The sequence below is a fragment of the Glossina fuscipes genome, unplaced genomic scaffold (assembly GCF_014805625.2).
Source record: "Glossina fuscipes isolate IAEA_lab_2018 unplaced genomic scaffold, Yale_Gfus_2 59, whole genome shotgun sequence".
Taxonomy (NCBI): domain Eukaryota; kingdom Metazoa; phylum Arthropoda; class Insecta; order Diptera; family Glossinidae; genus Glossina; species Glossina fuscipes.
In genome coordinates, this window is record NW_023998431.1 from 805693 (window position 1) to 830304 (window position 24612).

The 24612-nt window shown below is 32.9% G+C and overlaps 3 protein-coding genes across 6 annotated transcripts in view; 1 reads left to right on the forward strand and 2 right to left on the reverse strand.

The window, feature by feature from the left end:
• Positions 1 to 1251: 1251 nt before the first annotated feature.
• Positions 1252 to 24606, reverse strand: LOC119637317. Of its 4 annotated transcripts, XM_038033267.1 has the most exons (5): positions 24314 to 24606; positions 17441 to 17601; positions 17242 to 17334; positions 2009 to 2405; positions 1252 to 1902 (listed from the first exon to the last, which is right to left on the reverse strand). In XM_038033267.1, exons 4-5 carry the CDS (start codon positions 2402 to 2404, stop codon positions 1708 to 1710), a joined length of 591 nt encoding a protein of 196 aa, XP_037889195.1. In that variant the 5' UTR covers position 2405; positions 17242 to 17334; positions 17441 to 17601; positions 24314 to 24606; the 3' UTR covers positions 1252 to 1707. The 4 variants fall into 4 exon arrangements, with proteins under 4 accessions (XP_037889195.1, XP_037889196.1, XP_037889193.1 ...); XM_038033268.1 differs by lacking the exon at positions 17242 to 17334; XM_038033265.1 differs by lacking the exons at positions 17242 to 17334; positions 17441 to 17601.
• The window catches only part of LOC119637316, an 88702-nt gene continuing 66514 nt past the window's right edge, over positions 2425 to 24612 (forward strand). Inside the window, exon 1 of the mRNA XM_038033263.1 lies at positions 2425 to 3455. The gene's annotated coding sequence lies outside the window, so the exon portion shown is untranslated. The remainder of the gene's footprint in view (positions 3456 to 24612) is intronic.
• Positions 13586 to 15393, reverse strand: LOC119637424 (cyclin-dependent kinases regulatory subunit-like). Its single transcript, XM_038033445.1, has 2 exons — positions 15318 to 15393; positions 13586 to 14254 (listed from the first exon to the last, which is right to left on the reverse strand). The coding sequence occupies exons 1-2, from the start codon at positions 15391 to 15393 to the stop codon at positions 14022 to 14024; spliced, it is 309 nt and encodes a 102-aa protein (XP_037889373.1). The 3' UTR covers positions 13586 to 14021.

Sequence of the window (24612 nt, forward strand, 5' to 3'; positions counted from 1 at the left end):
GTACCTATGTGGTTTAAATTCGGTAAGTTTGATTTCTATATCAATTTACTATTGTGTATCAATTTTGATCATGAAATCTTGAAAATTGCACCTTTTTGCAATATAAAGATTCAATTTTCGCTGGAACGGCTATATGCGGGGGGGAGTTCAAAAGAGTTGTTGAGAGTTTGAAAATTGTAATTTTTTTCCTTATAACGATTTTTTAAAGTAAGGTGTTATATGGGGAATGGTCGAAAAAATGATTCGATCCGAACCATTTACAGCAATGTTCGTCCTTGGGTCAAAGGAAGTCGGTGTGCAAGCTTCATTAAAATGTCTCAAAAATTACGACCTGTAGGTTAAACACAAAAATTCATGGACACGTAGTAAATGGACAGATAAGCTTAGATTTATGCAGAATCATGTTCTGTTCGGTGCGTCTATCTTAGCCCCTCTATACATTATATACACTCGAACAAAGTTAATATGCCCCGTACCGCAAGTGGTGTAGCGTACAAAAAAAAATCTTCGAAATATCAGAGAAGAAGTCATTGCATGGCCTTTGATGAAGTCTATGCTGATAAATAAGGCCGGATATTGTGAAAAATAAATTTTTTTTTCTTCAACTTAGGTCGGGGAATTACTGTTTTGAACTATTAAAAAATAAATGATAAACATCGTTTGTTTCGATTTCTTCGAACTTTTAAAGAAAAAAAATAATTCATAAAATTTCTTGATTTATTTATCTATTTTGCGTACGTTATCTTACAAATTTTATTTTACAAGTACAATATGGTTGCGTTGTGTATTGCGTGAATTTTGTAAAAACATCTTTATTAAAAAAAAAAGGTAAAAGAACATTTGAAAGAAATAAAGTAAGTATACGTGTATGCATCGTCATCATAAATTAAGTATAATTTACATTATAACATTTTCGACTAGATGAATTGAATTGGAAGATGAAAAAGAGATTTTTCTTTTAAGTGTATATTTACATAATAAATTTGTCGTGAATTTGCTTGCGAATATTTAAAATTCACTTATAGTGCGTATTGTGTCCGTATTCATAAAAAGGCAAACAATTTCGATTTATTATGTTATTATTATTAATATTATTAATATTAATTGTTATTATTGTTATATTATTATTTGTGCCTAACGTAACTGATCGGGTTACGGATAATTATTAATATGAACTAAAACAAAAAATACTTTAATAACATATATATATATATATATATATACAGTAAAAGCTTCTTATTCGCGGATTAAAAAAATGCGACCCAATTCCTATATTCGCGGCTATAAATTTCCGCGATCGGTGTTTTTGAGAATGTAAACAAACCGAATGAAAGCAACCGTATCACTCAATGAATAAAGTATATTTTTATATATGTTTGATTTTTTTTTATTTTGTCACCTGGGAACGTATTCCCTGTGTACTCCCATATAAATTAACATTCCGTATTCACGGTTTCTGTATTCGCGGCACATGTACCCCGCGAATAAAGAGCTTTTACATTGGTGTGTATGTAGAACTCATTGATGAATAATAATAATAGTGTAAAGAATTCTTTCATCATTTATCTTTGTACGTAAATGCAGATTTTTCATTAAAACACACACGCACTAATGAAACATTTTGTTAGACAAAATTATTTCAATATCTTTAGAATCTCTCTCCTATGAGCAGCTTTGGAGAATTGTTTTTTTTTTTTTTTTTTTTTTTTAAATATGCAGAGTGGTAGGTAGACTATTGGAAGAGACTGAAGGTTTTTGCGTGGATTCTGATTGATCTTTGCTTTGTTCAATATCAATCATTAAACAGTCGTAAGGCGGTGGTGGTATATCGAATTTAACTACACTATCATAGCTCGGCGGCAAACTGTCCACAATACGCAAAATATCATTTTGGGAATTTATCTGTTGATAATAATAAAAAAAAAAAGAAGCACAACAAAAAGAAGAAGAAGAGAAAAAAAAATAATAATATAATTTCGTATATCATATATTGTAGGGTATAGCTTACGTGTCGCATATTACGTCCATGACTTGAACGATGACTTGCTGTCTCATCTATGGGTCCTGCCCAAATACAAACACCCATACGATGCGTTACATAGCCGCATATGATGACACTCACTATTAACATGCCAATGCCTAAGGCGAAGACAAGCCATCTACTTTCTGGACTATTGGCCATATCGTGAAGATTCTTCTCCAATTGTAGGGCACATAATATTAATACGGGCACGGCTATGATCGCAACCAATAAATCAACCACTGGTCTCTGATGATTCATTCTATTGGTTGACATCGTTGATGATAAGCCAGTGATGAGAGTGCTGCCCCTGCTAGTGTTATTAACAGTGTTTGTGGAATTTATAGTAAGAGCCGCAATGGTATTATGATTTTGAAGAACCATACTGTACATGAAAAGTATACAAAAAGTGGACTAATTGTCAGGCATATTTTATAATGAAATTATTTACTTTTTTTTTTTGTAATAATAATGAAAATTTTTTTTTTTTTTTATAATACATATGACGCGTTGAACAAAGTCTTTTCATAGAGGCTTTCGATTTTCATTTTCTTTCCGATCTGCCATATTTTAATTTATGATTTAATTTGTTTTGATCAATTTTTCTAAGCTAGATTTCATTATCGTTTGCAATATATTTCAAATTTCGCATCAAACTTTGTGTTTAAATTGAGGCTAACGAAAAATATGTAATTTATTGAATCTCTGTGGAGTAAATCTCGTACTTTGATACTTCAGGATTGGGAAGGAAAATTTATTAGGTAGAACGCAGTTGACGACAATGCCATCACGAGAATGTATTTAATTTACATGGATGGGATCAAAGAGTAGCAGTTAGAGGCTGCGGGGGTTTAGCGAACTATTCCGTGATGCATATCAGCCGTTTTTGGGAAAAATCAGTGAGAGTTCAAGGTGCCACCTTTTGATAGGATGTATACGGGTCGCCGTTAATTAAAAATTATACGGTATAACTTTATCACTTTTCAAAACTGTTGTCCACATGTCGCCTATACCTTTGACCTCAGTCAATCTGTCATAATTTCATCATTTGGTCATAACTAATTACTCAACGTAACGTTTTTCCCCATTTGATTATTGTGGGAAAAATATATCATCATTATGGAAATAGACGCAAAAAAACCCAACTGTTTATGAAATCGCAAACAGCAGTTGTAATCGGAGCATTTCGTTTGTAACTAAAGCATTTCATCTGAAATTAAAGAACGACTAACAACGTGCAATATTTTATATAGCGATAGATTTTAAAAACTATTTATGCTAAATTGTGTCTTAATAAGCTTGAAAATAATAAATAAATCAATATATGTGTAAATAAATAGAATTTTGAAACAGAAATCGAAGAGAAACACAACTAATTATTCTAAATACATTTACCTTGAAACAACGAAATTGGCTGAAATTAATAAATCTCCAGGTAAGCTGAAACGCATTGTTTTTATTCGCTTGTATTGTATTGTAATTGTAAGCTTGTAATGCTTATTGATTCGCAATTTTTGTTTGTTATTTCTTTTATATTACAACGTAAATACGAATATGTAAACAAATAAATGGCTTTTTATATTTTTTTTTTATTATATATTTTGCATATATTTGTAATGAAAATGAAATGAAGGTAACTAACTAAAAAAAAAAAAAAAAAAAAAAAGAAAAAGGAAGACAAGTAAGAAAGAAAACTAAATATTAGGTGAAGCGAAAAGTTCTCTCATACATGAAGGCAAACATTCGAAATAATTGAAACGTATTGAGTAAGTTACGAAAGTGAACCTTTAAATATTGACATTTTAGATAGATTGTGTGCTAATTGTGAACTTTAATGGGTAAATCGGTAGCTTTATGATTTCGATGTCTTAAATGGCTTTAAGTTCCAAGTACTATGGAATTATTATGGCAAATTCTGTATTCGGCTTTAGTCAAATATATATATATTTATTAACACACAAGAAAACAAAACAGAAGGAAATTTCGACATTCGATAATATTTCATGGGTTTGGTCGATGGTTTCCAATTTCTTGTTTTTCACTCACCGCAAGATCATTCTCATTCATTATATACGTGGTGTATCTATCTGTTACATTTTCTGATTCTAATTGGCAAACAATTCAATGTTTTTCCTTTTGAAAGCGGAAATGTTCTCATCTCGTATTGATCGATTGGATCCATATTCAACATCAATCGATGTGCAATCTTTATGCTTGGATTTTGTGACCAGGAGAATTTTTTCCACGGTCATTACGTGCACGGACGGAGAGACAGACATGCTTAGAACGATTCAAGATTATTCATAAATTACAAGGTCTCTAAAGCTCCCTTCCGGGTGTTGCAAACTTTTTGAAAGAAATCACTACGATCTCGTTCTTTGGCGGCTTTTCGCCTTCATTTTCCAAATTCCTTCGTGCTTATTAATGCGTTTATTTTTTTCAATTTAGTTTTAAAAACAATCGCATTAGAATCTTACAAACGCAGTGATTACCATTTTTCACCAAAGAACGAACATCAGATAAAATAAATTTTGTTGAAAAGCTCCCGAAAAACTTGTAGGTTGTTTAAGGGAGAAGATAGTAGTTTGTGAAAGCAAAATCAAATGATATGGTGGATGTTTAAGAATCGAATGCATATCTTATACTAGTATGATGAAATTACTCTTGAATTCAAATTTTCGTATGTATAACAAGCACATCGTTTACAACTACAAGAGGGATGTGATGTAAAAATACTTATATTTAAGAAACTTTAAAAAGATTTACAATTATTTTCCAGCATTACAAAATAGAAATCAAAAGTTTTTTTCACTTTGAGAACTTTTACGCGGTAGAAGACGTGAAGTGATTTGACTCGAACTTGGCAAAATTAATCCGCTTATCAAAGAGCTTGCTATTCTTCATCTATTTTCATCATAAAGCAGTAAAAATTCGGTTTTTTTTCTCCTGCAAAGGCGTACTTTCCGTGAGTACTCGTATATACATATATGTATGGGGGAAGATTCAAAAAACAGGGCAACTTGTGGCCAAATTTTGTGTAGCTAATTATCGCGTTAAACTGCTATTATGGACTAGTTTTCATCACGAAATAATAAAAAAATGAATCTTTTTGCCGTACGAAAATTAACTCCTCGTTTAGGGCCAATTATAAGGGAGGGGCTTGAAAAATTTGCCGTGTTTAGTTCAAACTTTAGCATGTCGGGATTCTTTTACTCAACGATTTTCGCCAAGTAATTACTTTAGGTTTAACGCAAAAATATGTAGATGAACATCAGTCAGATAGACAGACGAATCGACGTGTATGCAAACAAATGATTCTGAATTGGTCGTTATAATAAAATGTGGATCTATTTTCAGTCCTCCTCGGTGTTATATACATCGGCACAATCCCAATATAATTTATACCGCAAGCGGTGTAGGGTATCTAAAGAGTATTTTATAGCATGTTGAATACGTACGGTGCGCCTGGATGTGGTTTATGTTCATAACAATTTATTTTAACGAAATACGATGACGTATTTGGGTCAGCAAATAATATTGTGTCCCTTACGTTATAGTCATGAAATAGGGTGGTTTCATTTACATACATAGCATTACACATGTTCTCAACACTATCGTAAAGTTTGCTTAGTTTTTATACCATACAATTAAACAGTCAATTTCGTTTTCAAAAGTTTCCTGCACGGGTCTCCCAACAACTCATTTATATTGCAGCAATTTTGCTCGAGTATCCAGCCCGTTGTCATCAGTTATGGTTGATAGTCTTGTGTATTGAGTTTATCGTTGTGTTACAGTAATTCGTAATACGTCATATGTCCCGGATTCTACCATATAGAGGACATTGGAATCTGATTTTACTTATTGTGTTGACATCTCGTTTCCACTAAACCGTGGTGTGGTCTTTAACATTTTCCATTTTCAAAATATATCCCTTTTTATGAGCCATGACAATACAATGCAATCAAGAATTCCCATTATATCTTCGAGCAGCCTTCCGCTCGCTAACTTGGCAGCTTTCTCTGTGCCTATGGCGCTGGTTTTCCTGACTGTTGCATCCTTTTCATGTCACATTAATGAGCATCGATAGTTGGATGGATCATATTTAGTTGGATCATATTTTACCGTTAAGTATCATCTTCCTCCAGTTATTGCTGACAATTCTCAAATATGTTTCCGTTTTCTTCAATGTTGTCAATACTGGGGTCGCCACTTAAATGGCCGAGTATAAATTTTACATGCTATAATGTTTCCAGTATGTTTACTTGAAAATTTTGCAAGAATACCTTGGCTGTCTGCTGCTTTTTTACTTTTTGAGTAAATAGAGAAAAGCAATATATGGTGCAAATGCTTAGGCACAGTTAGACAAGAATTCTTTCATTTCCATTAATACGAGCATGTATGGCACTATTGCCTGTAGATTTGCTTTCATAGATGATAAGAATGCAGCTCAATGTATGCCATAAATATCACTCTTTGACAAATGCTCATATACGAGCATCGTTATCTCTGAGCACAACCGATAAGGAATTTTTTACAAACCAGGTATAGTATTAGGTTTAAGTCCACGTTGGAAATCTGCGGAATCGGGCCTAGATAGATAGGCTAAGGTATAAATTTTTCTTTCAAACTTTTGGCGGCTTGTACCTCTTCCATTTATTTTGCTTATCACTTTCATGTCTGGCTTTTACATTATTCGAGCAAGCAAATAAACATAAAACCTAGATTGGGAATATCTGAAGACAGTGGAATGAAAGAAAAGCTTGCGAAAAATTCAATATCGAAATCGCATGATTGAAAAAAGGAATTATCCTGAGGATAGTTCCTTGCTGTCGAGACTGTTGTACCCTTAAGAAAATAGAGGACAAATAATTCGACTTATTCTGTCTTTATTCTGTTAAAAAGACAGACTCTCGCGAGCTAGAAAATATTAATTACAGGCAAGTAAATGAAAATGAGTATGTTTACTCAGGACCTTACACTAATCAAGGCAATATATTTCAAGAGGGACTTTGAGGCACTTTTTAGCTTACGAAGGTTAAATAAATATATAGGAGGGAATTTATCCTTTATTCAAAGTGTTAATATTTTTAACTGGTAAATATTGTTGTTGTAATACTCGTTCTGCGCTTTGTTAATGAATGCATTAATATCATTCATCGTTACTCGTTAACTCGTGATTTATTCGTGGGGTCTATAATGATGGACACAAGAGAAATTTTTATCCTCAGGAGGATCAAGATAAATAGAAAGTGATGAGCGAAGTGTAGAAAGTAATTTAATTCTTTTAATCCTTAATAAGTCAAGCAAAATCAGATCTCACTAATACTTCAAAGAACAATGTTCATAATCATGACGTCATATGTACCTTTGATTCCCTACACAATCTATGGCGCGAGTTTACATCGAGTTTGTGCATTGTGGATAAATATATATAAAAAGCAAAAGGAGCTTAAAAGACCTAATGGCCAATTTTGTTTCGAATGCGAAATGGATAATAGAGTGACAATATTTGGAAAAGTATATGCAAGTATATGCAAAAGTGTATGCAATCGAAAAGGAAAATTATATAATATATAGAATATATTATAAAATAGCGATACCGCGACGCGGTCTCAACGCAAGGGCTCTGCGGCAAGCTGTGTAACTAGTAAAAATTTTAATTAAACAAAAAGTAACTAAATATATAAGTAGGCGAGTAGGCAAAGGATTGCGGCACTAACAACTTTATGATCGCGTGTTCAAGTCTCAAGTGCGCTAGAGTTTTCAATACAAGCGGGAGGATATGATCAATATTATCCAGCAGCCTTTAAATTCATACTTTGTTAATTTATAATTAATGAACAACGAATAAAGAATAAAAGTTATTTAGTCTCTTTGTACGCGCATGTAACTGAAGAAGCATGATGCAGGGGAAAAATTCCAATGTTCGACCAAAACAAAAAGCCCATCTTTCCTTAATAGATAATATTTATTAATTTAATGATCGGAAGTCTGACATGCCTTTAAAATGTTATCGTAAGCATATGGTAAAAGTTTTAGTAAAAGGTATGAAAATTCTACGAGCGTTAAAGAACTGTAATGTGACAAAGACGCGAGATGTGAAGTTCCAAGTAGCCGTAATAATGCTATCCAATTACTTGTCGTAATCTATACACAGGAATGTATTCATACACTCCGAAGGGTATTCTGAAGCTTCCTTTTTATCTGGGTGTTGCAAACGTGGTTTGAGTGTGAATATAATATTGGGTTTTTTGAAAAACCTACAGGACTATAGCGCCTTAAGATGAGTCCGGAATTATTCAGAAACTCAGAGTTCGGAATAATCTCCCAAGCCGATGCAACCACGTCTGTCTAACTGTCTATGAAAATTTTTGTCCCCACCGTGCAAGTCTCAATTTTCGCTACGCTCAGATGCAGTTTGGATAAAAAATTATGTTTCAAGTGGATTGGATCGCATTACACTATTTCACACTATTATTTGAAAAAGGGGATATTGGTTTTAAATATTTAATGACCGGCCTCACTTGACTATGGCATTATACATTTCTTTCCACTTTTTTAAAGGTAAAAGCAATCGTAGAAAGTCAGTTTGGATGGACAGCCTGAGAGAATACGGTCGGGTATTGAGATCGAAATTTATTTCACAATTTCGTATTTTTCATACAACTTTTATGGACGCTTCGGTTTACACGTTATTAGCAGTCTAACGAAATAGTTAATGTTGTAACTCCTTTCGATAACGATTTCGTGAAGATATTTTAATTTTACTTTTTTTTTCTGCTCTAATTTCACAACTACAATCTTCGATTAGTGGGGAAAACAATCAAAAAAAGTTTTATTATATTTCATTGATCTGCAAAATATTGACTCTTAATAGAATTAGTTAGCATTAAAATGAAAGCAAGATATTATATAATGTATACGAAAGGGGTAAATCAAAATCAAAATTTTCCTCGGCGAACTAATAAGTGAAATTCATTAAGAGAAGGACTAATCGAGGTATTGATTGAATAGTACACAAGCAGTCGTTGCGAATCGAACGTGAAGCCTTCCCACTTGTCGCCGCTGTGATAATGTTTTCTTCAATCCTTTAATGAATTTAAACTAGATTAAATCAGACTTGTTGTGATAAGAGTAGTTTTTATTATCTTAGTTGTTGTTGGTTTTGCAATATGATAACGACGGTTTCTTCTGACACTCAGGCGTGGTTGAATTGTTTTTTCTTTTTTTTTTTCATCGCTGAAATTATTATTGTTGGCGTTGTGAGGATCGTCGAAGGTATTTAAGTGAATGTTTGTCTGACTGTGTTTACAAGTTTTTATTTTGTATAATTATTCAAGTTATCTCGTGTTTTATTTAAATATAGATTTATTTGTTTATTTTATTATTATTTTTTCTGTTGCTGTTTTTTGATTCATTTTTTGCTGTTGTTGTCATAATCACATGCCAACGTAAAGTGAGAAAGTCTACCGTAGAACATGTGACTAAGGATTTGTTTACAGATTGCGGTCGCATATATATATATATATATAAGTTATTATATATATATATATATATAAGTTATTCTAAGCTAGAAATTAAATGCGTTTAATGTGAAGACGATGCGTTTGCTAAAAACTGTGATATTTTATATAAGTTGAGACACTATACCGGACACTTCCTTGTATATCGCTAATAGGGGAGTCGGTTTATTTTATTATTCTCATTGTTCTTTCTCAATTTTTGTTTTCAGAGTAAGCAGGGTTTTCTTTAGCTACAAAAAAGGAAGAGTTTTTTAAGAGTAATAGGAAGAAGTGATATAATAAATTTTCATTGCGACGACATCTGGCAAGAAAAGAAAACAAGGAAACAAGGAAAAAGTCAAGGAACGTCGATAATTAAATACCCTACATCACTTTGCCAAACGCAATATTCAAAAGTATGCCTTACTTTAGGTCTTTTCCATACAAAGGTTTATTTTTCGCGGGCAACTTTATTGGAGCCATGTCCCAAAAAAATTGACTTATATTTTGCGGATAGTGTAGAATTCATTTTTATATCAAATTTTCATCATTTCTCATAAAATATTGGAAACTACATCTTCTCTGCACATATTCTTCGCAGGAACGGTTAGTTAGTTACATGCGCGAGGAAAGAGTTGGCCCATCTGATCCAATTTTTTTACATCACTTTAATATTAGTTTGGGGAAAAAGAAATCCATTATTTTTTCGGTAGATGACTGCACTGATAAATTTCTCGTAAAGTATCGATCAAACAATTTCCGATTTATGCTCGTTGGAAAGGTGATATTTCGCAGTAAAAAAAATTCGCTTGCTCTTTTTTGTTTGGTGCATTCAGTTGTGAGTTACAGCGTGTCAAAAATGGAAGTGAACAAAGAGAAAATTCGGTACATTTTACAGTTTTTCTTTGACAAAGGCGAAAATGCAAGCCAGGCGGCTAAAATTGTGAATGGTGTTTATGGTTCCGATACTGTAACAGCCAATTATGTGCAATCTTGGTTTCCGTTCAGGAATTTTTGATGTTAAAGACGCACCTCGCACAGGTAGGCCGGTCGTCGAAAATGTCGATAAAATCGGAGAAATGATCGAAGTTGACCGGCATGTTAGCAGTCGTAACATCGCCCAGGAGCTAAAAATCGACCATAAAACAGTTTTAAAGCATTTACACAAAGCTGGATTCAAAAAGAAGCTCGATGTTTGGGTGCCACACCAATTAACAGAAAAAAACATGATGGATCGAATTTCCATCTGTGAAGCCTTGGCCTAACGGAATCAGATAGACCCATTTCTTAAACGGATGGTGACTGGAGATGAGAAGTGGATCACATACGATAACCCTGTGCGAAAACGATCGTGGTCAAAGAGCGGTGAAGCACCTCAAACGGCGAGGAAGGTTTTGCTATGCATTTGATGGGACTGGAAGGGGATTATTTATTATGAGTTGCTTCCATATCGCCAAACGCTAAATTCTGATCTCTACTGTCAACAACTGGACCGTTTGAAGATAGCGACTGACCAGAAACGGCCAGAATTGGCCAACAGGAGAGGGGTCGTGTTCCACCAGGACAACGCTAGGCCACACACATCTACAGTGACTCGCCAGAAAGTTCGGGTGCTTGGTTGAGAAGTTTTAATGCATCCGCCATACCGTCCGGACTTGGCACCAAGCGATTATCATCTTTTTCTTGCATTGCAAAATTTCTTTAATGATAAAAAATTGGAATCTAGGGAGGATTGTGAAAATCGACTACTAGAGTTTTTTGCAAATAGAGACCAGGATTTCTATGAGAGAGGCATTTTGAAGTTACCTTTAAAATGGCAACAAATCATACAACAAAACGGTGCATATTTGACCCAAATCGGACAATCCGAAGCATGTTAAATAAAGTCTTGAAGTTCATATAAAAATAATGGATTTCTTTTTCCCCAAACTAATATATCAATATACTGCTATTAAGCTATCTTTGTTGATAAATTTTTAATTATGCAAATTTTTTTCATATAATGGAATAGAAGTAGAAGTGATTCGATCGTTATTCATTTTCAATAAGTTTTTTCCTTGAAAGAAAACACCTCATTGTAGGAAATTTTGTGAGAATATTCTAAAAATTACAATCTCTAGATTGAACGTAAGTATACATGAACGCACGTAAGGCGGACGTATGGATAGACAGACAGAAAAATTTTTAAAGGACCCAAAAATGATTGCGAATTGATTTTTTTGGAGCTAGCTATTCGTGCATTATACACGTCCGTTTAATATTAATATATGCTGGGTAGGGTATAATTAGGAGATTTTCAGGTACATTCAATGCGTGATATTCATATGACCAAGATCATGTTTTTCAAAACAAAATTGTTTTGGTGAATTATTTTTTTGGGGATTTTTTCATTTCCCGGATCACATAAAACACATACACTTTTTTATCCGGGGTTTGCGGAAAGCCAAGAGAAATGATCGAACGACCTCTCCAAAGCAAAAGGAGGACCACTTCCAGGAGGCCATATTTTCCCGATAGAATTACTGATTCGAATGTTACGATGAATTGCTGCTTCGTCAAACGAAACTTTGGAAGCTCATAAGATGATGCTTCATCTGTCGGTGAAATATTTCCACAAGTCGATTTCACGCAATTTTTTGCTACAAATTCCATACTTGATGACTGATGTCTGCACATAAATATATGTCTATATGTATTGAAATCTTGTAATTTGGCAACATTTTTGGAAATTGTTGGAAATTTGCTTTGCTTTCGAGTTCTCATCTTGTAATTGACTTTTTCCTTCTTCCTTCTTCTCTTCTCGCTTACACAAGTCAATTGAAATTGTTTCCTATATGATATATGATATACGATATATATTGAAATTGCGTTAATAGTCATAATGAAATCAATTTTCAATTAACATCAATTTCTTTTCAATAAAAACTTTTATTCACACTCAACAATTGAATACTGAAATAATAATCGAAAAAGCTTACAATGTTTTTATTTCACTTTTGAGAAACTATTCTCTAAGCGCAATATTTAGCACATTTTAAAATTATAAGAATTACAGACAGTTTTTCAGCAATGAGTAACGGAACGATAATTCTCGTCCTGTAATCGTGATTATGATAAATGTTGATTAAGAAACTTGATCAACTTTTTGGAATTTGTATAAGTTGTGTTAATTTATAAGCACGCTACACAGAGCTCCTGTTGCTTATATCGAATGCTTAACGTCGCTGAAAGGCTCCACAGAGAGATCGTAACACATTCTTACAAATTAAATGATATCTGCGTGCCTGCAACATTTTCCCTGGGCCAAAAAAACACATCTTTATACTAAATTGCATTAAAATATCGCAAAAATTGCGACTGACAGGCTGGACATCAAAATTGAGATGCAATCAGAAAGTTATTCTGAAAGCGATGCTGAATTGATCGGTGCAATAAAAACGTAAGCGTCTACCTCAAGTGATTCTGGTTGCCATATACATCTGCACAAATTTCATATGCCCTTCCATCACAAGTGGCGTAGACTACAATTAAATGCATTTTTTTTTTTTTCTTTGTGAAATCAAATATTAAGCGTACACATATAAATTTTTATCCGTTACCGAAAATATATATGTATGCTAAAATAATCATAATTAACTGGACATTCTCAAGTTAATGATGAGTAAAAAAAGAAGATCGATCAAAGTCCAATTTGATTTTTCTCTTATTTTCCACTGTATTACCACGTAACTGTGGTCCCTAAAGCATCTTCACTGCCAAACTAAATGCTTAGCATATAGCTTAGTTAAGCATGTCGACTATCGGAAACGTTGTAGTCATGCCTGGTGCGATCGGCGTGTTTTATTTCAATGGGAAAACTCAAGAAATATTTAACATTAACTTTTGCTTGCATTAAATATAAGTTTGTTGTTTTGCTTTTCGCGATGTTTTCACAAACTATCTATCTATCTATCACGTGTAATTTTTAAATTATAAAAAATACGACAAATTCTTAATTTTCTATATAAAAAAAAAAGCCATAAAAAATACTTATAGGCAATAAGATGATCAGATCCATTAGCACCAACATATACAGGGAGTCATGGAAAAAACACAGAAGGACTAAAGTATACAATCGACAGAATGCAAGGATCGTTAATAACAAGATCCAACTCATTAAAGGAGAGAAAATTGAAGAAATGCATTAACAAGCAGAACCGCAAATGAAAATATGATCCGAAAAAATAAATCACTCTGAATATATATATAGCATATCGCGTACAATTGAAAAAAGGGAAACAAACTACATATAAATTGGAATAGCAACCCCTTGATGTAGCTTCCTCAACCAATTGTGAGCTGCTGATATATATATATAAAAATAAATAAATAAAAGGAAAAAAATGCGCTCTGCAATCTACATTTGCCTTGGCTTGCTTTGATGAATAAAAAGGAGTTCTTTTTGCACTTCTCCTGATCTGAACATATAATTGATATTTTTGATATTAAATATGTTGCGTTTACTGTTGTTGTATAGGACGTCGAAATAGCAATATGTGTGGTTCCGGGTAGTGAATCATATAATGAATCCAACCACGCGATTGTTGTACACCTATGGAACGCCATTGCGTCTCAGACATTAGATGAGTTCTTGGCATTCGGTTTAGCAACTCCTTGGGTAGAAAGACATGCCTGTATTCGTATTTGGCTGAATAATAAATATTCTCGCTCACGTTCACCAGTGCGCGTTTGGCTTTTACGCTCGCAAAGAAGTTCGATTAAAGTTTGCAAAAGGAAAAAAAAAAGCAATTCTTAGAGCCCAAGTTTGCTCCTCTTCTGCCAGATCAAAAAAGGATAGCTTTGTAGCTATTTCTTTTTTTTAAGCAAAATAGTGTTTACGTTCTTTTCAAACTTTTTTGATTTCTATATTCACATATGTCTCTTTTATTTTATTCGCGAAATTGATTTTAATGTCAATTCACAAATTTTCTTCAAGAATATTTTTATTGCTTTGCAAGTGTTAGCAAGGAGCTTAAGCACAGTTAAACAGACAATCAGTCACTTACAAAACAGCCCGCCAAACATGTATTATTAAAGATTTCAATTTTGATTGAAAGCAATACCTGTTTTTGGTTAAATATGAATTTCGAATGGCTTTGGATTTGAGCGAGATAGTCCTCAATGTTATTCCTTCTGGAAAATATTGAAATATTACAAAGCGTTTAGAAGGTAACGGAAATTGCATTGGAGAATTGCATATGCCCCCATACACGTGACTGTATGTGCAGAATAAGCACGACGACCACAATTGCGGGACATCCGTCAAGTGTAGCTCTTAAACGAACGATTAAGTCCAATTTTCAATATATTAATTTTATTAGAAAGTTTATTAGTAAACTCATTTTTTAACTAGCACTCTTAACCGAAAGTTAAATTATTCACCTTTCCTAAATGCATATTTCGCTAATGGTTAGTTAGTTGGATTGTTGCGATGGACTTTATTGCCGGTCGTGAATGCATTTTTTTTTTATTTCATTTCATTAAAACATATGATCGTTTTTATCAGCTGCTTTCATACATTTCTTTTGCCGATTGATGTAATCATCAGTCGAAGAAGAATTGTAGTTAGATTTAAGCTATTAATTATAGTAAACGAATGAGTGAATGTTTTTGCTAAAATCATTATATCGTATTAGAAAAACATGTACTCATATATTGACAAGAGTTTATGTAAAATGTTTGGGAAAATCTGATCAAAGAGAAATTGGAGTACAACTAGATTTTCAGAGCGATTTTGCAATAACAAATGCGATTACTGTTAATCATATCTGATCCGGCATTGCATCCGAGCAAAGCAAGTTGCGGCCAAGCAGCATGTAAGCCGGCGAACATGTTTAAGAACGTTTGCATTTGCTTTTTGAAATCTAACAAATATTATGTTAATTGATTATCATAAGTTGTAAGAACACTTGTTTAATGAAGTGATGCATCTATCATGTCAGAGGGTTACAATTGCAATAGCAAAAGTTAGGTAGCATTATTAAAAGCCATTTTAACTGAGCTGAGGATGGGTTGCTTTCAACATAGAATAAATGCGTTGAAAAACCGACTGAGATCTTATTCTTATCTTAAGGATGAATTTATGAAAAAGCAAAAGAAATTGTTTTCTCATATCTGCTCTGCGAACTTTTCAATTACCTTTATATTCTTAATGCAAATACATTCTTAAAGGGATAAATTTGCAAATATATATATTTATTTAAAATATTATAAACTCTCTTCAAATTTCGTTATTATTATTATTATTATTATTATTATTATTATTATTATTATTATTATATACGTGTTAAAGAAAACAATTAACAAAATTATATTCGGCCGCGACCGAATATTTTGTACCCATCACCGTTCGCGATATTTAGATCTGGCCGATTATTTCGATTTTTGTATAGGCTCTGTAGAACCATCCATACAAATATACGTGCAAGTTTTTAATGTTTTATCTGTTATAGTGTACAAGTAACACGCAAAAAACGAGTTTGATTTCCATTATTGAAAACAGAGGTGGACTCAGATTACATTACAGTACGGTGGCTATGTCTTTTGGCCGATTTGGCCTATTTTCAATATCAATTTGAAGTCAATCCTAGCGAGCAGGAAAATGTTTTCCATAGACGTTATACAGATGGCCAGACAGGTGGATAGATGAAGAGAGAGACAGACATGTTTAAATCGGTTTAGAATTTTATGCTGAGCCGTACCTTCCAATTGAGTGTTACAAACGTTTTGACAAAATGAAAGTAACCCCCCCCCCCCCCCCATCCCCCTCCCCCAACCAGCATTGGTGGGTTTAAAAATATTTGTTTGTAAATATATTTCCTTCATAGCACAGATGTTATCATGCACTTGCATGCCCATCAACGCATGAAAATTTGTGCAAATTTTTTAAGAAAATTCAAATAATCACGACGCATAGAAAAAAAAAAAAAATGTAAACGAATAACTGACAACATAATATACGAATGTAGTTAAATGAAAGTTGTACATGCATATAAGGATAGGTGTTCTCAAGCAAGTGTTAATTAAACAAAACAAAAAAAAAAAAAAGGGAAAGATATTTAACGTTTTTTTTTTTCTTTTTAGTTTTATGATATTTTTTTGCATTGATTTTGCCTCAATATTTAATTTAAACGATTTTATACGGTTTTTTTTTTTTTTTTTTTTTTTTTTTCAATTTAAAAAATGAACAAAATTACTTCAGAAAAAACTTTGTACTTTTAATTTAGAATTAAAAGACTTTCTTTTTAAACCTTTTGGTTGAAATGAGACCGATTGACTGTTTTGCGAAATTTATGAAACTCATCATTAAGCCGAAAATGTAATTTGTTACACACACACAAACACGCATACACACAAACACACGCGACCATTTGCCCATTTAACATTTCAGATGTGTGCATAACGAAAAATATACATTTGTAAACATTTATATTATATTTACATACGTTGCGTATACATATAAAAGAAATTTAATATAATATCGCGATATGTTTGTGTATGAAACAATTTGAAGACAATTATTGTAAGCATATCTCTCGCGTATGCTGTCAATGTTATTGTTATTATTTCTTGTACTTAAATTTCTTTATGCGGTTTTTCATTATGTTGATATATATATATATATATATATATATACATGCATACATATTTCATTGATATATATAAAATTTCGATGCTTACAGTCGCAATTAAGTGTTTAATTTGAATGTGTGTGGGCACAACAGATAAAACGTGACTCTAGAAATTCTTCATTTACATCTGGTTTCATGTTAACTACAATCAAAAAAATAAAACAAAACTTTCATTGATCGCGTATATATATATATATATATATATATATGTGATATTTACAGGCCATTTTAGGTCTTATTCTATTCACCTTATCTATGGACGACTTCATTTCCCTTTTACATTTCTGCAATTTCTATATCCGTTAAGACCCCTTATCATACACCTCTGCCTATGTGTACATAGATTTGTTGTAATCCAATAAGCTTTCCTTGGTTTCGTGGTGAGATAAAAATTTTCTGCTCTTAATTGCTAGTAATAGATATACAGGTTAAATGACAAAAGTTTGTTCCTTTTTTTTTTTAAAAAATATTTTTTAAGAAAATAACTTCAATTGTCTCTCTCTCTCCCTCTCTCTCTTTCTTTTCCACACATTAATTAATATACACAATCTCATCATTATTGCTATAACTTTTTTGTATATCATTTTGCTACGCTCGACTTTCGGCGTCGATTGATTAGGAAGCCAGCATGCACGAAACTGTATTTGGGGTATGTATACATGGGTTCAAAGTATACCGTAGTCTCATCAGCAATTACCCTATTGTCTACTTAATCAGCCCGTTCAGCTCTTTTTTCGTCCCAACTGTATTGAGAATTATTAGCTGGTTTCCTATTTTGCCCGTCAGACAGCGACTTGGGTACCCGCCTCGTCCAATTTACGCCTTGATACAAGCGTTTACCTGAGAAGCCTTGCGTAAAAACGCAGTCTATCTTTTCGGAAAATCGTTGCTTAGATCGAATTATTTTGACGTGATTTCAAGTCACTTTAATATCGATCTAAAGCCAAAGTTGAAAAAGAAATAAACAAGAAAATTATATTCGGCACTGGCCGAACCGCTTTCCGCTTTATCCGCCATTTTAAATGGAAATTAAAAATTTGTATTGTTACAGTTAGCGAAAAAATCTTTTTCTTTTGATTTTGAAAAGAATGGTATTCTTATTTCACTTAGTGCACTGGGGTCGTGTCCCTGGACCAATTTGACCCATTGTCAACATAGATTTGCCTTCAAGAACTTGCAGTGTTTCTGCTAAATGTGAAACCGATACATTACGTTTCGCGGCTAAGAGAATGACATTAGACATTTGACAGACGGATAGAGAGGCCTACTTAAAACGATTCGTTAGTTGATGCTGATCAGAGATTTCCTTCCGAGCGTTCAAAACGTTTTGACAAAACGAATACACCTTCTTTCTTCTCGATGTTGAGTGTAAAAATTTTATTCAATGAAATTTTCCCAATTGTGTTTGTATTCATTTTTCAACGATTTTCAGCGATTTTTATAAACTTTATCGAATTACATAAAAACGATTATGTTTATCTATGGGATCAATAACTTATTTTAAATTCAATTTGCTTCTCATGTTGGAGAACATATGTGCCCATCGCTCAAAAGAAAATTTCATCTCTCGAAATCTAGGGTCTCTAGTGCAAATGCAGATTTTTTTAAAGCTTAACTTTAACTAATTCAACATCAAGATCGATTCGTTAATCGTATTAAGCTTTATTGCGAATAATAAGAAAAGTTATATTTATCTTGCGGTCAGTTTGTGCCAGTTAGCAATACAAATTGCCTAAAAATTAGCTGACTCGTAGTTACCTTGTTTTATAAAAGTTGTTGTTTTCGTTGACCATAAAATATATTTCGATTAGTTTTCAATCAATATTTCTTCTAGTCTGTAAATTATACGTTTCTGTATTGGGTGGATGTGCTTGGGAACACACTAAAACTTTCAATCGTGCTCTAAAGAGACCAACGCATGCTATAATCTGTTAAATAAAAATTTTGTCCAGATTACAACCCTTTACAATATAGACGGACATTATAAAATTCATTCATAATTTTACTTTGTTCAAAGATTACATAATATAATGATGACGAATCATAATCATATGCCAACGTCTTTCTGCGACGTGTGATCCTAACATATACTTATCTCTTAGTGATAGATGTCATCATATGATATGATGATATATGATGATCAGTCTATTCAACACCAACAACGGTAAATGATTTCGTGAGGTAGTATATATATTCCTCATAAGGGTAAAATTTTCAGTCAATTTATCCACATGGCTCTCCTTCGTGTACGGTGACGTTCACGGAGCGCCCGCGGTCCTAAAACTTTAGGTACATATCTGAAATTTATCAAACCAATTTCTTTTCTTGATGGCGACAAACAGACTATTTCCGTCGGCTAATGCAAACCGCGCTAAGAGAAAGGGGCGCGATACTGTCGCAATTAATTAAGAAATATCTCTAATAAACAAAAAAGATATTAACTTAAAATTAGATTTAAATATTCCTTATGTTCAATTTAAAACTTATTGTAAAAATGGGCTGGATCGGCTGCTGACAGATGAACATCTTACGCTAACCGAAATCCCAAGTGTACACTGCTGATTGTTAAGAAGAGAACAAACATTTAGGGCGCAGTTGAGTGATAATAATCACGTAACTGTAAGGTTTTCTTAGAATAATATTTAAACGAATTCCTTCTAATTAATAGTTTTGCTTAATAAAAATAAATAAAGTTTCTTTAATTAGGCACAAAAACAGTCAGTCGATAATACTTTTTATTTATTTCTATAAGAAATTGAAATGAAATTCATTTATTAATTGTTGTTGTTTTCTTGCATGTTGGTACAAAGATGACTTGAGTCGTAAATTGTAAATCGTTAAATTTAATGCTTGTATTAGTTATCAATATATCGGCTTATTAAATAATATTTTACGTTATTTTAACTGCAAGTGCAGCTGACGCTTTTTGGTTAGTATTATTCATAAATTTACTTTAAATTATTGAATATTCTCAACATTTTCAATTAATCATTTTTATTTACTACGGTCAACTTTACCGAACATGTTTAGTTATAAGGTTTCGTTTAAATTCAAACATTGTGGAGACTAATAAATATTAAGCCGAATGAATGATTACGAAACGTGTTTCGGTGAATACGTAACGTCTTTAATTAACAGGAAATTCTGACTCTTAACTCTTAAAAGTTGCAAAGAGAGAGGGAGAGACCAAAAAAAAAAAAAAAAAAAACCAAAAACCAAAAAAAGGAAAAACAAATCAGAGAATTCAAATTTTCAAATTTTTTTTTTTTTTTCAAATATTTCCAAGTAAGTGTGGTTTCACGTGAAAGCCAAACATCTCGAAACTATCCCACCAACAGCCTATGAATTTCTCAAAATTTTTAATATGTACAATAAAAAAAGTACTAATACTCGGTTCGCCGACACATCGATTGTCATTTAACTGCCCTTGTTTCATATGCTGCATGGCAACTCTGCGCTGGACCCAAGGTCTATTTGAAACTCTCTTGACACTTTCTTACTCTATACATTTAATCTTAAAGTCTATGCAAAGTCTATCAACTACCTTAACTTTACTCAAACACAGACTCTATGTATCCAGCGTATGTTTGATCAGCATAAAGTTTCAACTCGTTTCAGTCAGGCTCCGTTTTCATATAATATTTTGTTGAAATTCTCGAAACCGAAACTGAACATATAACGTGAGAGTATGATTTGCTTTATTCACGTGTCTCTTTTCGCATATCTCGCAGTTATTGGTGTTCGTAATATTGGAGTACACAAGTGAACGTTTGCTAAAGTCCAGCACTCAAGTTCGGAAATGGATATAATTAATCGAAGATTGAGGAGCTGCGATGAAGAAATTTGTTAGCCCATCATATCAGTGTAACGTTTGAATTATAATATTTTTCATTACATATACACCGTATACGTATTCTCGATAGTCTAGGAATCTGAGTCGAATTAGTCGTGTCCGACAATTATTAAAGGTCAAATGTCACAGATTGAGTTTCAAAAACCACATTTGATGGATGACGAAGACACTCCTAAAAGCAAGTATAGCCTCCCCTTTTGCTATTTTAATATTCATCGCTTAGAATATAACGATATAAATATTTTATCCGTGAAATAATTCCCTAAAGCCTTAAAATCTGAGAATGTGGGCACATTTGAATCATTTTTGGTAGCGGTCGCCACCCTTCGTGTAAGAATATTCATCAAAATATCTTAAAAATTGTGGCCTATATATATTGAGCACCAGAACACAAGACGGATAGATTGACAGACAAGCTTAGATCGAGTCAGAAAGTGATTCTGAATCCATCGGCACCGTAAAAAAGTGCGTTCACCTCAAATCCTTCTGGTTGTTCGACATATCCGCAAATGTAGTGCATAAGTTTATCCTAAGTGATTTAAGGCATAACTATTTGTAAATTAAGCACACGCAACACGCTCCATGATAAAAGAAAAGGAAAAAAGTTTCTATGCCATAAGACTTGAGTTCAGAAATATTTTGTTGATTTCAAGTTATTATCTTTTTAAGAATAATTTCGCGTAAGATTTCTGCATTTAACAGGGTCTCCCTGTGCTTGGGAGAGTAAAGATGTATATATATATATATATATATATATATATGTAGAGTCACGTTTATATATGTACATATACCTAGACCGTTATGTGGGTCACAATCGCAATGTTTATTTTCTTTAAAGATTACGTCTTAGAAATAAATAAATTTTTTTTGAACCTAATTAGTTTTTAAAATTTATTTCATTGCTATCATTCTATGTTAGGTTTGTCAGTGTATGTATTGTAAATTACAAATGTTAATGCACGCTAATGTTGTGAGAAGAGGAATAAATCTGTAATCCGTTCAGTATTAAGGAAAAAGAAAATTTCAATTCTTCACTTAGGCTTCAATAATTCATTTTACCAGCTTTTAATAGTAGTAACAATAATACAAGCTATGATAAGAACGTAATGATAATAATAAGAATAATAATAAACAACAATAAAAATAATAAGAGTAGTAATAATATATAATAAGAATTTTTTTAAATTATTTAAATAGAACATAGACTATTTGAGCCAAACTGAAAGTGAAAGTGAAAGCATTGATAGTCAGTCCGTTCGATGATTCGATTCTTAAAGTTTCAATGAGACTAGTCGTCGGGTTATAATAACATCCACGTAATATCCAATTTCACTTGCTCTGTTTAGGTAATCTAAACTATTAGTGGCTTGTGTGCTCTCTTCCTTCTCTCAGCTCTTAGTTGCAAAATCTTTCGACAATCATCACCAAAGAATGGCATCTGCTTGACATATGCTTACATTTGTAATATCTAGGCAGACGCAAGGGGGTCTCAATGAAGCACACGTATTTTGAATTAGTAACATTTGTGAGTTTTTTTACTTGTGTCCGTCGGTGCGTGCGCTTATAGAGTACTTGCATCTATCCAAATTCATACAAAAAGATAAAACTAATCTTTTCCTCTTCCTCTCTCTCTCTCTCTCTCTCTCTCTCTCACTCTATCTCTCTGTCATTATCTATATATATCTCTGTCTCGGTTTATAAGCGCAAGCCAGTAGTAAAATGATTGCAAACTGTAGTCTATATCCTTAGCCTAATCGAAAGTTTAAGCTGTCTGAAAAGCCAATGCAGAGATGGATGTGAGAACACCATCACCTTACGCAAATATATTATAACCTATAATTGAGAGGAAATATTGGCATAAATATTCTGTACGGTTAGCTAAAAGTATCATATCAAAGTTAGTTAATTCGCATTGGTTTGAAGTGATGAATGCAAGTTTTTTATTCCACATGAGATGCCTTGTTGCGGGAAAAGGACTTATAACAACGCTGGAATGCCGTGTATGAAAGTTTGCGTTTGGAGCGATTAGATTCTTTGTTTCTTCCACTTTGATCTTTCTTAAGCATAATGCACAAGGCTATCCTCAGAGTTTGTGACTTCAGTTCTTCATTCTCGAGACAAACATCACTTACACGTTAACAAGTCGTAATAAATTAAAACGCCTACGCTAATTCGTTATTGCATACGATTTTCTTTCGAGATCGTCACTCGCTGATACTTGTAGAACCTGCAGATTCTATCTATAATCCATAAGAATTATCGCCATTACACATCTCACTTTTTAGGCATACTCTTGCATTCGGATTATACCTTGGCTTGCTGGATTGCCATCCAATAGGCGAAAAGCCTATGAATTTTAATGTACAGAGAGCCGATATTAATCGAATATAAAGTCGGGCACGAACATGCTCTACTACTTCTAACTTCCAGCCTGTTCAATAACTCGCGGACTTGCTTGTTAAATCTTGAGTCTCCATCCATCCAGACAACTCCTCACACTATTGATGATTTCTCTATGGTAAGATTCCCGATAGTTCTGTTAGTATTATAGGTAGAGGACAGGAAATTTTCAAGACCTATTGTGTCGTCATTCCGTTTTCAAAAAAGTATTCAAAAATTTTGAATTTATCCCTCAATAGAAGTCTAAACATATGTGAAAAGTGCCTTCTTCTTCTTCTTTTTCTGTTATTCAGCAAATTAAGGACCGTAAATTCGCTAGGATTGAGTAAACAAGACGTGAAAAGTTTGTTTCGTAAATGAACGCGAGAAAACGGCTCACAATATCTTCATCTTAAAAGGACGAGCATGACACTTTAAATAGAATTTTCTCTCATTTCTATTTCAAATTTTAACACAGTGACATAGTGCTAAACGTGAAATCAATCGACAAGCATATAGACAATGCGACAGACATAATTAAATCGATTATTTTCTCCACCTTTACGAACATATAACGAATCTACTAACATAGGCTATCGTCTATAATGGTTGTTTCGAGGGTTAAGCATAAAATTGAAAGTATTCAACGAGCAATTTTTTACGATTCATTCATGTTTGTTTGCACAAGAAGCAGTAAACGTGGTTGAAATGAATGATTTAAATAAAATAAAAAAAAAAAAGAAGAAAAGTGAAGGAATTTTATTCTCGCGTATTCCCTTTAAGACTGTATTTGCAAAATATGTGAAACTATGTGTTTCCCTTTCAGTCTGTCCGGATCTAAAAATATATATATATAATATAATGCCGGCTTATTTACTTATTTACTTACATGAGCTTATTGCAGCGAAAACTTTTTCAAGCTTGTCTGTCCAATTAATTGAATTCTTTTTTTTTTTTTTTTATAGAGATCGTGTAAACAGCGGCACACTGCGTGTAAGATAGAACTTCTTTCTAATATATTTAAAGAATTGGTAATTTAAAGGCGAAAGGCAATTTATATCATTCGTGGAAATGAAATATTGTTGCATAAATTTCATATCATTTTGTAGTGCAATCTCTCAAGCGTTTACTTATTTTTTTATATGTGCTAAAGATCTTGAGCAGAGCACACTTAATTGTGTTGGCGAA